Raw genomic sequence first — 14,369 nt, forward strand, 5'->3', positions numbered from 1 at the left:
AAGTCAAATCATTATGCTATACATCTTAAACTTACACAGTTCTGTATGTCAGTTATATAATATCTCAGAAAAACTGGGGAGCAGGGGGAGATTACTTCATGTTAAAATTATGCTACAACAGGACAAATCTCATCTAATGAACAGGAGTGTTTATATATATTTTTTTGTCTTGAGCTAGACTGTTATGGTTCCTTTTATTTCTGTCTTCTGTGGATTAAAATTTTATTAAATGAAGATTTTTCATGTAAAGCTGTCAGTAAGAAATACATTTGATTTGTCACTAAAAAATTGGTGCCAACGTTGTTACTTCATAAGAAATATACTTTAGATCTTTTGCCCTTTATTTTAAAAAATAACTTGTATTCTGGAGATTGTCTATAAGTTACAAATGAATTTAAGTGGGAATATATATGACATATGTCTCTAATAAGAAATTGCTTAGATAAAATTTGTTAATTCTGATGAACTTAAAGAGATGTTTTTAAAAGCTTACTTCATATCTATAGCTTATATGAAGTATAATTATATAGAGCTCTAGTAAAAGTGTACATATTTGAGACATCTCTGATTTAATTCTCTGAATGTATAAAGAATTTCATAGTGAATTTATGTGCAGAAGAATTCACTTACATTTGGCTTTTGTGAGAAGTGCTCACTGTAGAAGGATCATTAGATTAATCTTTTGGGATTTTGAGTTAAATTTCTAGTTGATTATTAGTGAGCTAGAATTTTAATTAGTTAAATTGCTTTATGGTATACTAGGTGAGTAAAGATTTGCTTCTACGTTAATAACAGGGATTAAATTTACTTTGTTAACTGTTGTAAAGAGAAAAGCCTATCTAAAAATTTGATACTATCAAAGTGGTGGAATTAGGAAGAAAAGCACTCCTGGTTTTATGTATTTGCTTTAGAAATAAGTTTACTTCCTCTCAAATTAAAACTTTAATCCAGCATTTGCAGTCTTAATCGTCATCATACTTTCACTTCCTATCTTTAATAATAGCTTTATTAAAAATATTTGAAAATTTAAAAACAAAAGCTATTTTTAACCAATTTTTTTTAATGTAAAAAATGATTCCTCTTCAGTTGTGGTTTCAATGCCCAGCTCTTCCAAAGAGCTTTCCCCAGTTTACTTCATTCATTTGCCAACTTTGACCTTGATTTCTGCCTTACCTTTTTCCTTACAGCTGCTCTTGAAATTTATCATTAAAATGATTATGTTTATATTGATTGTGTATCTTTCCAAAAGTCTGTACATTTATTAAGCATTAGGGCTTTAGGTTTCTTTAACATGGCAAATATCTGTGGTACGGTTATGTGTATTTTATTTCAAAAATATCCATTAACCGATAACTTCTGACGCTCCAGTAAGAATGTTAAATTCTTTTTTTTTTTTTTTTTTCCATCCCAACAGCTACACTCTACCTCACAGAACATTAACCTGGGACCATCTGGAAATCCTCAGTAGGTTTAATTTGTTTCAAACAATCTCACTGGATTTGAGGAAGATTTTTTGCAAATGTGCAGATGTACATAATTATACCAGTTTAACTGGAAGCCTGTGAAATAGAACTATAGTTACAGTGAATATAGTACTGTCGTATGCTTGCCTAATTTACTGCTCTAGCTTCTCCTTGTTTTAGTAGAGCTCTGAAGAGTTTTTAATCCACAGATTGTTGATTGGGTTGGGCTATTTTGCCACTGTTACTTTCCTGGCGTGTGTGTGTGTAAGATCAGTAGACCGTATTTCCCAGGGGACCATAAGTCCTGGGAGGTACCTGGGAAGTACTCTGGCAAAAGCATCCGTGGAGGCCAAATTGATATTCTCTTGGTGCTCAGTGTCACAACTGCAACCCTAGTTGTTAGCCAGCTTGTTCCAGAGGAGTCTTGATGGAAATTAGCATGTGAAAGGCTATTAAATTTTCTTTATCCAGTTTCTCCCATAGTCCCATATTTACTTGAGCAGAGGGGAAACATTTTGAGGAACACCAGGAGTGACACAGGTAGACTTCATCTTAAGTGTCAACTCCAGCAATTCACTGGAATACAAAGAAGGAGTCCAAGGCTACTTCTTGGCTCAGTTTGAGGAGTGCCCTGACAGATGAGTGATAACTGCTGTGGGTTGGAAGAGGAGTGTAGTGTGGCTATCCTTACTTGTAATTATCCTTACAGGCTTATTGGATTAATTCTAAAGTATTCTATCTTTTATCACAGGACACTGTGCTTCCCCTTACCCTTTTGGTCCACTTAGAAAATGAGTATAGACAGGAGAAATGGTAAAGGAGACTAAAGAAAGAATAATTAGTAAGGTAGGAAAACCAGGAATGTGGTGTCACAAAAGCAGGTGAAGAAAGGGAGTAAATAACTCTGTTGATGTTGCTGATGGGGCAGGTAAGATGAAGATTGAGAATGGACCACTGATAAGTCATCGGTGACCTCTGTGAGCAGTTTCAGTGGTGCGGTGGGTAGAAGACTGACAGGAAGGGGTTCAGGAGGGGACAGGAGGTATCGACAGTGAGTTTAGACAACTTACTTGATGGGTTTGCTGCAAGGGACAGCAAAGAAACGGGATGGTAACTGAAAGAGGAAATTTGGTTTTGAGCATCTTTTCTATCATCGTTGCATTGAGCTTGTCAGGCAGCACAAAATGGAAGTTTGCTTTCAATTAGGGTTCATCACCAACAGTTAACAGTGGGGCCTTGGGTATGGCCTCGGTTGGCGTGTTTACTGTTTGAGGGATTTGCACGTTTTTTCACTATATTACGTTCGTTCAGAAAATTATTTCAGTATTTCAGCATATCATTAAAGAACAAAATAACTAGTCCAAAGAGCAGGTTCTTGAAGAAGAGAAACATCTAAGCTTAGTTAAGTACTTATCTCCCTAATCTTGACCTGTTATTATTTAACCCAGGCCTGGTGTTACTCTTATGTTTGAATTGACTATTTCTTTCAATAATGAATTGAAGGACATTTAAAATCTAAATGGAGTCATTTCACTCTCCCTAGTACAACTTAGGAATTCATACCACGTTAAAGAAAACAGCTCTTCTGGCTGCTTAAGTTCATCTTTCTGCAACCACGTGCTTTTGCCTATATACAGCCAATGCTGTTTTTACCTGAGGTGAAAATAAATAACCTTCTGCCTTCTGGACTCCTGGCTTTTCTACATTACCATCTAAGAGAATAAGTAGAGAGTTCTTTTATCTTTAACATACAAGTGATATGTATGTAAAACACTGATGACTTTTTTTTCCATCAGAAAATTTTCTTAGTGACTTTACTAGGTATTCCAGCTAGTAACTTCCTTTTCAGAATAATTACCAGACTATTTAGTCCTTGCAATGTATCACTAATTTATATAGTTACTCAGTTTCCTCATTAAGAGCATTGGTGAGGTTTATGGTTAATAAAAGTGGTTTGCTACACTGAGTTCAAAACGATAGAGAGATGATAGATAGATAGATAGATAGATAGATAGATAGATAGATAGATAGATAGAAAGAAAGAAAGAAAGAAAGAAAGAAAGAAAGAAATTTTTCTCTCAAAGAGACTATTATTGAAGTCCTTCTTAAGCCAAACTTAACAAGGCTTAAATAAAATTATAAAATGTCTTATCAGAAAGTAGATATTATTACTGTTCATTATTACCTATTTTATATTAAAGATGAGATACTACCACTGTGAAAGCTGGAGTTATCATGCTGAAGTGTACCCAAGATTTACCTATTAAAGAGTGAGGTGCTAAAAAATGTTGAAAAGTTAACATCTTTCCATTTCTAGGAGGCTAATTCTTGTCATTGTTCATTTATTTCAGTGCTAAACCAACAGACTTTGATTTCTTAAAAGTTATTGGAAAAGGCAGCTTTGGCAAGGTAAGAGTGTTTTTATTTTTTCATTCAGTAAGTAAGTACTTAAGGAATGTATGCTTTATATATGCAAGACCACGGGGCTTGTTGGTATGCAGGCTATGGAATTAAGATGCTTTCTCTACCTTCAAGTACAGACAGAATAATTCAGGATACTAAGCATCTACTCAAATTCTAACCCAAAATTTATTTGTTGAACAAGTATTTTGTTGAGCTCCTATGTGGCAAGCACTGTTCTGGGGCCTAGTTAGATAGTACTGAACAAAAATAACAAGGTTAATACCTTTGTGTTGCTTACAACCTAGTGGGGGAAATAGTCAATTAAAAGTATGCAGTCAAGTAAATAATTACATGTAGCAGTGGAGCTATGAAGGAAATGAAGACGAGTCAAGAGACAGAGGAAAATAGTCAGTGGGAGGAAAATCCCTATTTAGATGAATTGGTCAAGGGTGGCTTCTTTGAAGAGGTGCTATTTAAGTTGAGGCCGGAAAGACAGCAGTGAGCAGCTGTGTAAATAGCAGTTGGAGAAGGAAAGGGAGGTTTGAGGACCCTGTCTCTCTTCGTGCAGTGAATGTCAGATGAAGCACGTAGCTTGACAGCGTGGCCACACCAAGCAAGAAGAACCCCTAAGGGCAGAAGCATCATAGATGGAGTTGTCAGAATCATCACATATATTTAAGTTCTTTTTTGCATTATACTTCAATCTGTAGTAAAAATAAATATGTACGTGTTTAATTATAGTGTGCTGTATTCATAGCTTTCGGTATCTAGATGTAGTTTTTTTTTCTGAGTTCCCTAGAGACCAGAAACTGCGACCATAAAATTACACCCATGTGTGTTCATTAATTCAGCAAATATATATTTGCCACCTGCTACATGCTGGGCATTGTGCTAACATAAGCAATAGAAAGTTCGAAATAGATCTTGCTCTCAGATTGCTCACAGTCTGTTGGAATGTTAGAGATAGTCTGTTGTTAAAAACAAAAAGCATTAATGTTTTGGAAACTTCATGTTTAGATCTAGAGTCTACTAGTAATTGGTTCTTGCTTATAATATGAGGTGTAGGGTTGCAGTTCATTTTTCTCCTTATGGATGTTCAACTGATCCCACGCAGTTTATTGAAAAGGCTGTTCTTTCCCTACTGCTCTGCATGGTAGACTTCATCACATATCCAGTGTCTATATGTGTGGATCTGTTTCTAGATTTTGTTTTATATTTCTGTTTCTAGATTTTATATTTTGTTTCATTAATCTATTTGTGTATCCTTGCACGAGTACCACATTGTCTTGAAAATGTAGCTTGATATCCAACAGAACGAGTCTTCCCCTCCTTGTTCCTCTTCAAGAGACTGTTCTTAGCTCTTTGCATATCAATATTAAATTTTAGAATTATCATGTCAAGTTCCATAAGATTCTGTTGGATTTTGATTGGGATCGCATTGAATCTGTAGATCAATTTGGGGAGAATTGTCATCTTAACAATATCAAGTCTTCCAGTCCGTCACCATGGCATATCCCTTTGTTAATTTAATTCATCTTTAACTTTTCTCAATGTTTTATACCGTTCTGTGTAGAATTTTGACACATCTTTAATTCGATTTGTTCCTGTATGTTCCATTTTTTATGCTGTGAAAACTGGTGTTAAATATTGAAGCTGAATATATGCATTACCTGTGACACATTGGTTCTCCTCCAAGCTATGTAGCCACCAGTAATTCATGCACATATGCGCTAGGAAAGGCGTGTGCCAGAATGTTCATAAGCATCATTGTTCATAATCTAAATGTCAGTGAGAGAGTGGATAAATTGTGTGTGGTATGTCTGTGGAATGCAGTACTCTGCACAGTAATGAAAATATGAAGACTGCTGCATGCCACAACGTGAACGCACATTACATAATTTAGAGTGAAAGAAATCAGGCAGAGACCACTTTGTCTATGTGACTCTAATTACATAAAATTCAAAAAACAGGCAAAACCTAACCTGTATTATTGCAAATGGAAATAGTGGTTACCTTTGAGCAACAACAGGGATGGATAGTTTCTGGAATAGGGCAAATGGGAGGCTTCAGGCTACTGACAGTGTTTGTTTGTTTTTTTAACCTGGAAGTGGTTACATAATGTGTCCATTTTGTAATTTATCAAGCTGTAATGTTTACGAGTTTTTCTATATACGTGTTATGTTTAATAAAAATTTTAAATCTTTCAAAATGGTTGGAAACCAACAAAGTACAATAAAACAAAGAAAAGCAGAATACAGAAAAGAAGGAAAAGCAAGCAGAAATACAGATTCACAATGTATTTGAAAAATAGAAAAATACATGATAAAGTAAAATAAATAATGGAAATCTCATATTTATTCTAAGCTTTTCTGCAAAGGGTGGTCTTGGTTCCACTTTCCATTTGCCCATCTGTTTCTTAGCCACCTGTCTATTTTCCAAATCTACCAATCTGCTGAAAAAATGTCTACCCTTCAATGTACCTCCTAATGGCCACATTCTTTGAATTATTTTCTTAGAATATACTTGAAGATGAACCAATCAAAGCAGAGAAGTGAAGTTCAGTGGGGTGGGGAGCTGTTGAGAAAAGAAAAAATGTAAGAAGGAAGGAACATTCAACAGAGTCAAATATTGTAAAGAACAAAAGCCTGAGAAATGAGAAAGATGCCAACAATTGAACTCAGGACATTTTCACCCTGAAGATGTTTTCACTCCTTTTTTATGAATAACAAACATTTTAATGATAGACTTTATTTTTTAGAACCATTTTAGATTTACCAAAAAAAAAAAAAAAAAATCGAGTAAAGAGAAAGTTCAGAGAATTTCCAAACCATCAGTTTGCTCTATTTAGTAACATCTTACGTTAGTATGGTACATTTGTTCCAATCAGTGAGCCAATATTGATCCATTATGAACTAAAGCCCATCATTTATGCAGATTTCCTTGGTTTTTACCTAATGTCCTTTTTTTTGTCCCATTCAGGACACCACATTACATTTAGTTGTCATGTCTCCTTAGGCTCCTCTTGGCTATGACAGTTTCTCAGACTTTCCTTGTTTCTGAGGGCCTTGATGGTTTTGAGAAGCACTGGTTAGGTATATTGTGTCCCTCTTTTGGAATTTGCCTGGTGTTTTTCTCATGATTAGAGTGTGGTTACAGGTTTTATCGAGGAAGACCACAGATGTACTCAAAAGTAATGCCCAGCTTTGTTACTAGTGGCAGGTCATCTCAAAAAGTTTTAGAATATATCATCTAATAGTTACACAACTTGTAGGGTGTCTTGAATCCCTTAAAATTTGTTTGTAAAACTTTGAGTATGTCTGCCTTTTTTTCTGGGGCAGGATCTTCTAAGTTTCTTCAAATCCATGAAGTGTCTGCATGCACCCCAGCCCATTATAGAATGTCAGCTATACATGGTGCTTCTTGTTCTGAGTGCTTCTAAATTTGAAACCTGTAAGAGAAACACAAATGTTAAAACAAAAATGCATTTTGATCACCTAGAAACCATTTTCCTCTCCTTTTTTTATGTAGACATGAAATTTATAGCCTCAGTATTTTCTAAAGACACTCTTCAGGACTCAGGGGTGGCACGTGCGCACGCGCGTGCACACACACACACACACACACACACAGAGTTCTCAAGCAGTACAGATTTTGACACTTAAATTTAGTAAAAACCTCAAACATTAGCACATTAAGTGACAAAGAAATGATGCCTGGCCATTTAAATCATCAACATTTTTTGGTTTTATTAAAATATCTAAGGAAAAGTGGAATTGGAGAAATAAATTAAGTAATTTTCAATTTTCAAAATAAAAACACCACATTATCTAGGTCCTTTGTGGACTTTATTTTTATAAAATTTAAGTATTGACTTACTGATAAGTGAACTGTTCCTATCAAAACATTGAAATTTCTAATAGTAGGTACAATCTTTAACTATAACAGGTTCTTCTTGTAAAACGGAAACTGGATGGAAAATTTTATGCTGTCAAAGTGTTACAGAAAAAGATAGTTCTCAACAGAAAAGAGGTAAAATAAAATAGCTTTGTTTCTCCTAAACCCATTTTCTCAGTTAACAGAATTGTTTTCTGGTGTATAATACAAGCTGATTTTTTACTTTTTTTTTTTTTTTAACAGCAAAAACACATTATGGCTGAACGTAATGTGCTCTTGAAAAATGTGAAACATCCATTTTTGGTTGGATTACATTATTCTTTCCAAACAACTGAAAAGCTTTATTTTGTTCTGGATTTTATTAATGGAGGGGAGGTGAGTTTTATCATTAGTTTTCTAGTATTGATAATGTTTAGAAAAACAGTAGAGTTCAAGTTTCTCTTACCAGTTTTGGAAGCAAAGCCCAGCATAAACAGCTATTTGTTGAGTAGCAGCAGTATTTAAAGCACTGGCTAATCAGCACAATGCAGGATATGGAGAAGTGAGACATAAAGCTCTTTTCCTAAGCAGCTTATGGTGTAGGTGGGAAGGTTCATAAAAGAACCTTGATACGAAGCTACAGACTTCATGGGTAGTTTTGTCACTGAGCTATATAGCAAGAATATATACTGAAACATTAGAATGAAACTTGATTTGTAATTTTTGGTAATTATCATTTCAATAGTTGCATATAAATATTACTCTAGCCTGTCATTTTCCAAAATGTGCAAACTATTAATCAGATGAGATGATCCTGTAATAAAGGGTTCTGTGGTGAAGCCAGTTTGGAAAATGTTTCCTGTTATATCCCCTTGGTGATTAACAGTGTGCTTCGTGGTATTTACAGTGTTTCAGCATGTTAAAGACTTTGAGAAATTATGCCTGAAAGCCTGGATTTATTTTAAAAAAATTTTTTTTTACCACACAGTCCCATTTTTTGTTTGAACCAAGTCTATTAATAATATTCCCCAAAACTCTGAATCAGAGGGATATTGAAATACATTTTGGGAAATGCTGCTGTTAAGATAGTAATTCCAGTAGTAGTTAACATGTATTGAGCATCCTTATGTGCCCAGCACTGTGGCTCTTTATATTATTTTATCTTCACAACAATTGTGTTGCATAAGACAAAGAAACTGAGGTACAGAGAAGCTAAGTAACTTGATCAAGCCATGTGGGTTAGTAAGTATAGAGCCAGGAATTGAGCTCAGTCTGATTCCAGGATCGATGCAGCTGACCACCCCCTGTTCCTCTGCTTCTTAATCCTCATACTTTTCTAATTTGTTTGATCTCTGACCTGTAAATGTCTCTAAAAATTATTTTAACTGGTAAATGTTATCATCTTTACAAAAGGATCTTCCATCCCTTAATCCCAGAGCAAAGAGAGAAGAGAAGTGTATTTCAACCTTACTATAGTACACTTATCTATAGAATAAAGGAACTACACAGAAGACCAATTTCTATTCTGCAAACCTGAAAGATCAGACATACCTAGATCATTTTGGGGACGGTCATAAAAAGAATCATTATTCAGCCTCTTACATATATGACAAATATGCCTTAAGACTCCTCAGAAGCGGGATTATGAATCCCCCACGCAACCTGATTCAGGAATGTGGACGACCCCACATTGTTCCCACCTTGAAGGTGTTGTTTTATTTGTATGTGGTGAGTGCTAACATATAACGAGAATTTATGGAGGGCCTGGCACTTTGTAATTATTTTACATGTGTTATATCAGTTTATCATCACAACTCTTTGAGATAAACACTCTTATACTCATTTTATAGGTAAGGGAATTAAGGCTCAGAGAGGTTAAGTAACTTTCTCAGTGTCATCATGCTCTAGTACTTGTCAGGCCCCGGATTTAACCTGGACATCCCAACTGCAAAGCCCATTCTTAAGTACCACCTATGTCTTTGAAATGTCGTGCAGAAATCTAACTGCAGGTGGGATACTGGCTGCACGTTTCCTGCTTGTCTGTAGTTTGTCAATGCTGTTTTAGGACTTTGCTTCTGAGCCCTTATTACACAGTGACTGCTCATAAACTGGATGGCAAAGGTGGAAAGAAGTAGGCTTGTCTTCTAAAAGATACAGTTGACTAAGATAATGGGGGAAAAAAAGAGAATGTTAAGGTGCAGGGGTTGAATGGGGCAACAGGTAGAAGAGGAATAAAGATGAGAAAGGACAGAGGCAAGAGGAGTGTGATTTCATTATGTGTTTCCTATTATTACTGTTATTTTCCCCCCAATGTTCATATTTGCATTTTAACTTTGACATGTGATATTTATTTTTGTATACTACTTCAGATCTGTTTTGGAGTCAGGTAGAGTATAAACAAGTAAGTTTTATGATACTGGGCATATAAACAAGCCTTTCTGATTCTCAGCTTCCTCATCAATTCTTACTTCAAAATAGGTGGGTGGATTGAATAACACAAGCATATAGTCTTTAGCATAGTATCTTTGATTTAGTAAGCAGTGGTTGTTAGCTGTTATTAGTGAATGATCAGATTTTCATTTGGGGTAATTTTCATCAGTAGTAGTGTATTAGCAGATGTGATCAGAAGATCAATAAATAAAGTATTACAATAGAGTAAGCTGCAGCTAATAAAAGCAGTGGTAATGGTTAAAAGGTGGGAGTATTCCATAAATAAATAAGAGATAAAAACAGAAGAATTTATTCATTGTTTGGATGTAGGGACTAAGGGTAAAGGAGCAGTAGAGGTGAATCCCAGGTCAGCCCCATTTATCTACTCTGTCAGGATCTATTGTAACTGATCTTCACCATCACCTTTCAGAAGAGGCTAAGAAAAAATTGGGGACAATCTTTGAAAATCAAAGAAGTTAAATGAATTACACACAAAAAGAGGAGAACTAGGATTTGAACCCAAGGCTGATCAGCTAGCTTTTCAGTTTGAAAATCTATTTCCACTTTACCTTGCTGCCTCCCATGGCTTAGAGGGCTGGGTAGAAAGTGATATCATTAAATGAGACAATACAGCAGTGGCAGTAAGTCTGTAAGAGAAGACCAGGGGCTCTGGGTTAGACAAATTGAATTTGTTGGCTTGTTAAATATTCAGGAAAGAGCAGCAGGCAGCAGATTTTTGCAGTAGAAGCTCCAAGCAGAGGGCTGTCCACACGAGAGACGTCAACATAGAGGTGGTGGTTAAAATCATTGGAATGGATTAAGTTGCCTGGGAGGGTATCCAGAGAAAGAATAACAGTGGAGAAACCTAGGACAGACAGCTTGTCAATCCCTGCAGCATAAAGGGCCCAGAAAGGAGCGGAGATGGAACTGTCCAAGGTAGAAGAAAGCCCCCAACGAGAGATTGTTGTTTTAGAAGCCCAAAGACTTAGAGTAAGGACCTAGAGCAAACTTTGCCTAGGCAGGTAACCTGATGACTAGAGGACAGGTTGTGAGACATACATTAAGAATTAGGAAGTGTAAGAAATGAACTGGAGAGTCCAGCTGCCAGTGAGCTCCAGCCAGTTGCTACCATATTGAATTTAGGCTTAATGGTGCAGAGCTCCCCCCACCTCTTTTTTTTTCCCCCAGAAGAAACCAAAACTATAAATCTTAACCAAAAAAAAAAATTTCCCATTTTTTAAATGTTACCAATTATTTTAGATTTTTCTGAAAACATTCTTTGGTTCAAACAAATTATATCTGTGGGTTAGATTTGATCTTCCAGCCACTAGGTTTCCTATCTCTAAATAGCGTTTGGTTTTTTCAAATGAAAGAACAGTCAAAAAAGGTCCAGTAAGATAATTACATGGCAGTATCAAAATCGTTGGTCTCCATTAATAATCTTTTCCGGGGAGGTTGCCTGGAGTAGTGTGAGGATACTGCCACACTGAGGGTTGAGGGGTAAATGGGAGATGAGCGAGCAGTAAGCACGGATAAGGAAAGATTTGTGGTTGAAGAGAGCATGATTGCTGGGTGGAGGGGAGACATAGGCAAGGGGGAGTCACGGTTCTGTGCTTTGGTGCATTTTTATCTCACGTTCAAAGTAACAAAAATAAATCCTGTTTTTGTATTAGAATATATTTGTTTCACTTTATGTGTGAATGATCTTAATATTCTTTTTTTTTTCAATTTTACAGCTGTTTTTTCACTTACAAAGAGAACGGTCCTTTCCTGAACACAGAGCTAGGTTTTATGCTGCTGAAATTGCCAGTGCATTGGGTTATTTGCACTCCATCAAAATAGTGTACAGGTAAATTTTTAAAATTTCACTTCTAAAATGTCTTTTTATTATTTTATTTCAGTTCATATTCAGTTTTCCTTTTCTTTCCTTTTAATTCGATAGAGACTTGAAACCAGAAAATATTCTTTTGGATTCAGTAGTAAGTATTGTCTTTTAAAAATCTACTAGTTCATGATTTTTTTTTTCAGCATCTTTATTGGAGTATAATTGCTCTACAGTGGTGCATTAGCTTCTGCTGTATAACAAAATGAATCAGCTATACGTATCCCCATATCTCCATATCCCCTCCCTCTTGCGTCTCCCTCCCACCTTCCCTATCCCACCCCTCTAGGTGGTCACAAAGCACCAAGCTGATCTCCCTGTGCTATGCAGCTGCTTCCCACCAGCCATTCATTCTACATTTGGTAGTGTGTATATGTCCATGCCACTCTCTCACTTCGTCCCAGCTTACCCTTCCCCCTCCCCGTGTCCTCAAGTCCGGTCTCTACGTCTACGTCTTTATTCCTGTCCTGCCCCTAGGTTCTTCAGAACCTTTTTTTTTTTTAGATTCCATATATATGTGTTAGCATATGGTATTTGTTTTCCTCTTTTGGACTTACTTCACTCTCCATGACAGACTCTGGGTCCATCCACCTCACTACAAATAACTGAATTTCATTTCTTTTTATGGCTGAGTAATATTCCATTGTATATATGTGCCATATCTTCTTTATCCATTCATCTGTCAGTGGACACTCAGGTTGCTTCCATGTCCTGGCTATTGTAAATAGTGCTGCAGTGAACATTGTGGTACATGACTCTTTTTGAATTATGGTTTTATCAGGGTATATGCCCAGTAGTGGGATTGCTGGGTCGTATGGTAGTTCTATTTTTAGTTTATTAAGGAACCTCCATACTGTTCTCCATAGTGGCTGTATCAATTTACATTCCCACCAACAGTGCAGGAGGGTTCCCTTTTCTCCATACCCTCTCCCGCATTTATTGTTTGTAGACTTTTTGATGATGGCCATTCTGACAGGTGTGAGGTGATACCTCATTGTAGTTTTGATTTGCATTTCTCTAATGATTAGTGATGTTGAGTATCCTTTCATGTGTTTGTTGGCAATCTATATCTTCTTTGGAGAAATGTCTATTTAGGTCTTCTGCCCATTTTTGGATTGAGTTGTTTATTTTTTTGACATTGAGCTGCGTGAGGTGCTTGTATATTTTGGAGGTTAATCCTTTGTCAGTTGCTTCGTTTGCAAATATTTTCTCCCATTCTAAGGGTTGTCTTTTCATCTTGTTTATGGTTTCCTTTTCTGTGCAAAAGCTTTTAAGTTTCATTACGTTCCATTTACTAGTTCATGATTTTTGTTGTTGTTATGCTTAGTGGAAAAGAGTCCACCTCAGAGGTTCCACACTGCATGATTCCATTAGATAAAATTCTCGAAATGTCAAAACTGTAGAGATGGAGAACAGATTACTGGTTGCAAGGGGACAGGGACTGAGGGAATAGGGGAGTTCAAAGATAAAGGGGTAGCATGAGAGAGTTCCTTTGCTCCTTTGGGATAATGGACGTTCTCTGTCTGATTGTGGTGGTAGTTACACGAATCTCTACATCTCTATTGCATAGGGCTACACACACACACACACACACAAATGCGTGCATGTAAAATAGCAAAAACTGAATAAAGTTGGCAGTCTAGTTATCAGTATTATACCAATGTCAGTTTCCTGATTTTGACACTACTACAGTTATATAAGATGTCAGCATTGGGGGAAGCTGGGGGAAGGGGACATGGAACTCTACTGTTTTTGCAATTTCCTTTTAATCTATGATTATTTCAAAATCCAGTAGTTTTAATAAGTGTCAATTTATGTCCATGCATTCTTTTATCTTACTGCCCCTGTATTTGTCAGGGACATGTTGTCTTAACAGATTTTGGGCTTTGTAAAGAAGGAATTGCTATTTCTGACACCACAACAACATTTTGTGGGACACCAGAGGTAAGAAATATGTCTCATTCATGTACCCATGTATAAAATGCAAAAATGAATCACAAATTGTATATATAAAATTTGAAATCAGAAAAGTAGAGTAAAAATATTTTCAGCTTCCAGCCAGCTGGAAATATCTGATAAGCATCCCTTCTGAACATTTAAAGTTTATTGATAGTTGATATTTTTTTAACTGTGATTTTGAGATACCACAGATAACCCAACAAAGATAAATTATGCTTACTTGTTTTTAATGTTAAAAGTTTACCTTAGATTTCTTCAAACATTTGATTACATTTCTAATTCTTAAAAAAAAAAAAAAAATCATGAATCAGTAATGAAAATGTCCAAAAATTAATTGAGGTCATGTTGGGACAACTCTG

The 14,369-nt window shown here is 36.0% G+C and overlaps 1 protein-coding gene across 19 annotated transcripts in view; it reads left to right on the top strand.

The window, feature by feature from the left end:
- LOC309646887 (serine/threonine-protein kinase Sgk3) overlaps nt 1-14,369 on the top strand; it is a 155,565-nt gene that overhangs the window by 128,878 nt on the left and 12,318 nt on the right. For 16 of the 19 annotated variants that reach the window (XM_082433696.1, XM_082433690.1, XM_082433685.1 and 13 more), the window contains 7 exons: nt 1,415-1,464; nt 3,815-3,872; nt 7,812-7,895; nt 8,004-8,135; nt 11,906-12,018; nt 12,112-12,148; nt 13,909-13,995. In XM_082433696.1, the coding sequence (XP_082289822.1) occupies nt 1,415-1,464; nt 3,815-3,872; nt 7,812-7,895; nt 8,004-8,135; nt 11,906-12,018; nt 12,112-12,148; nt 13,909-13,995 (561 nt within the window). The remainder of the gene's footprint in view (nt 1-1,414; nt 1,465-3,814; nt 3,873-7,811; nt 7,896-8,003; nt 8,136-11,905; nt 12,019-12,111; nt 12,149-13,908; nt 13,996-14,369) is intronic. The other 3 variants (XM_082433681.1, XM_082433679.1, XM_082433688.1) reach the window with 3 other exon arrangements.

Source organism: Balaenoptera physalus (assembly GCF_965194825.1).
Source record: "Balaenoptera physalus genome assembly, chromosome: 17".
Taxonomy (NCBI): Eukaryota; Metazoa; Chordata; class Mammalia; order Artiodactyla; family Balaenopteridae; genus Balaenoptera; species Balaenoptera physalus.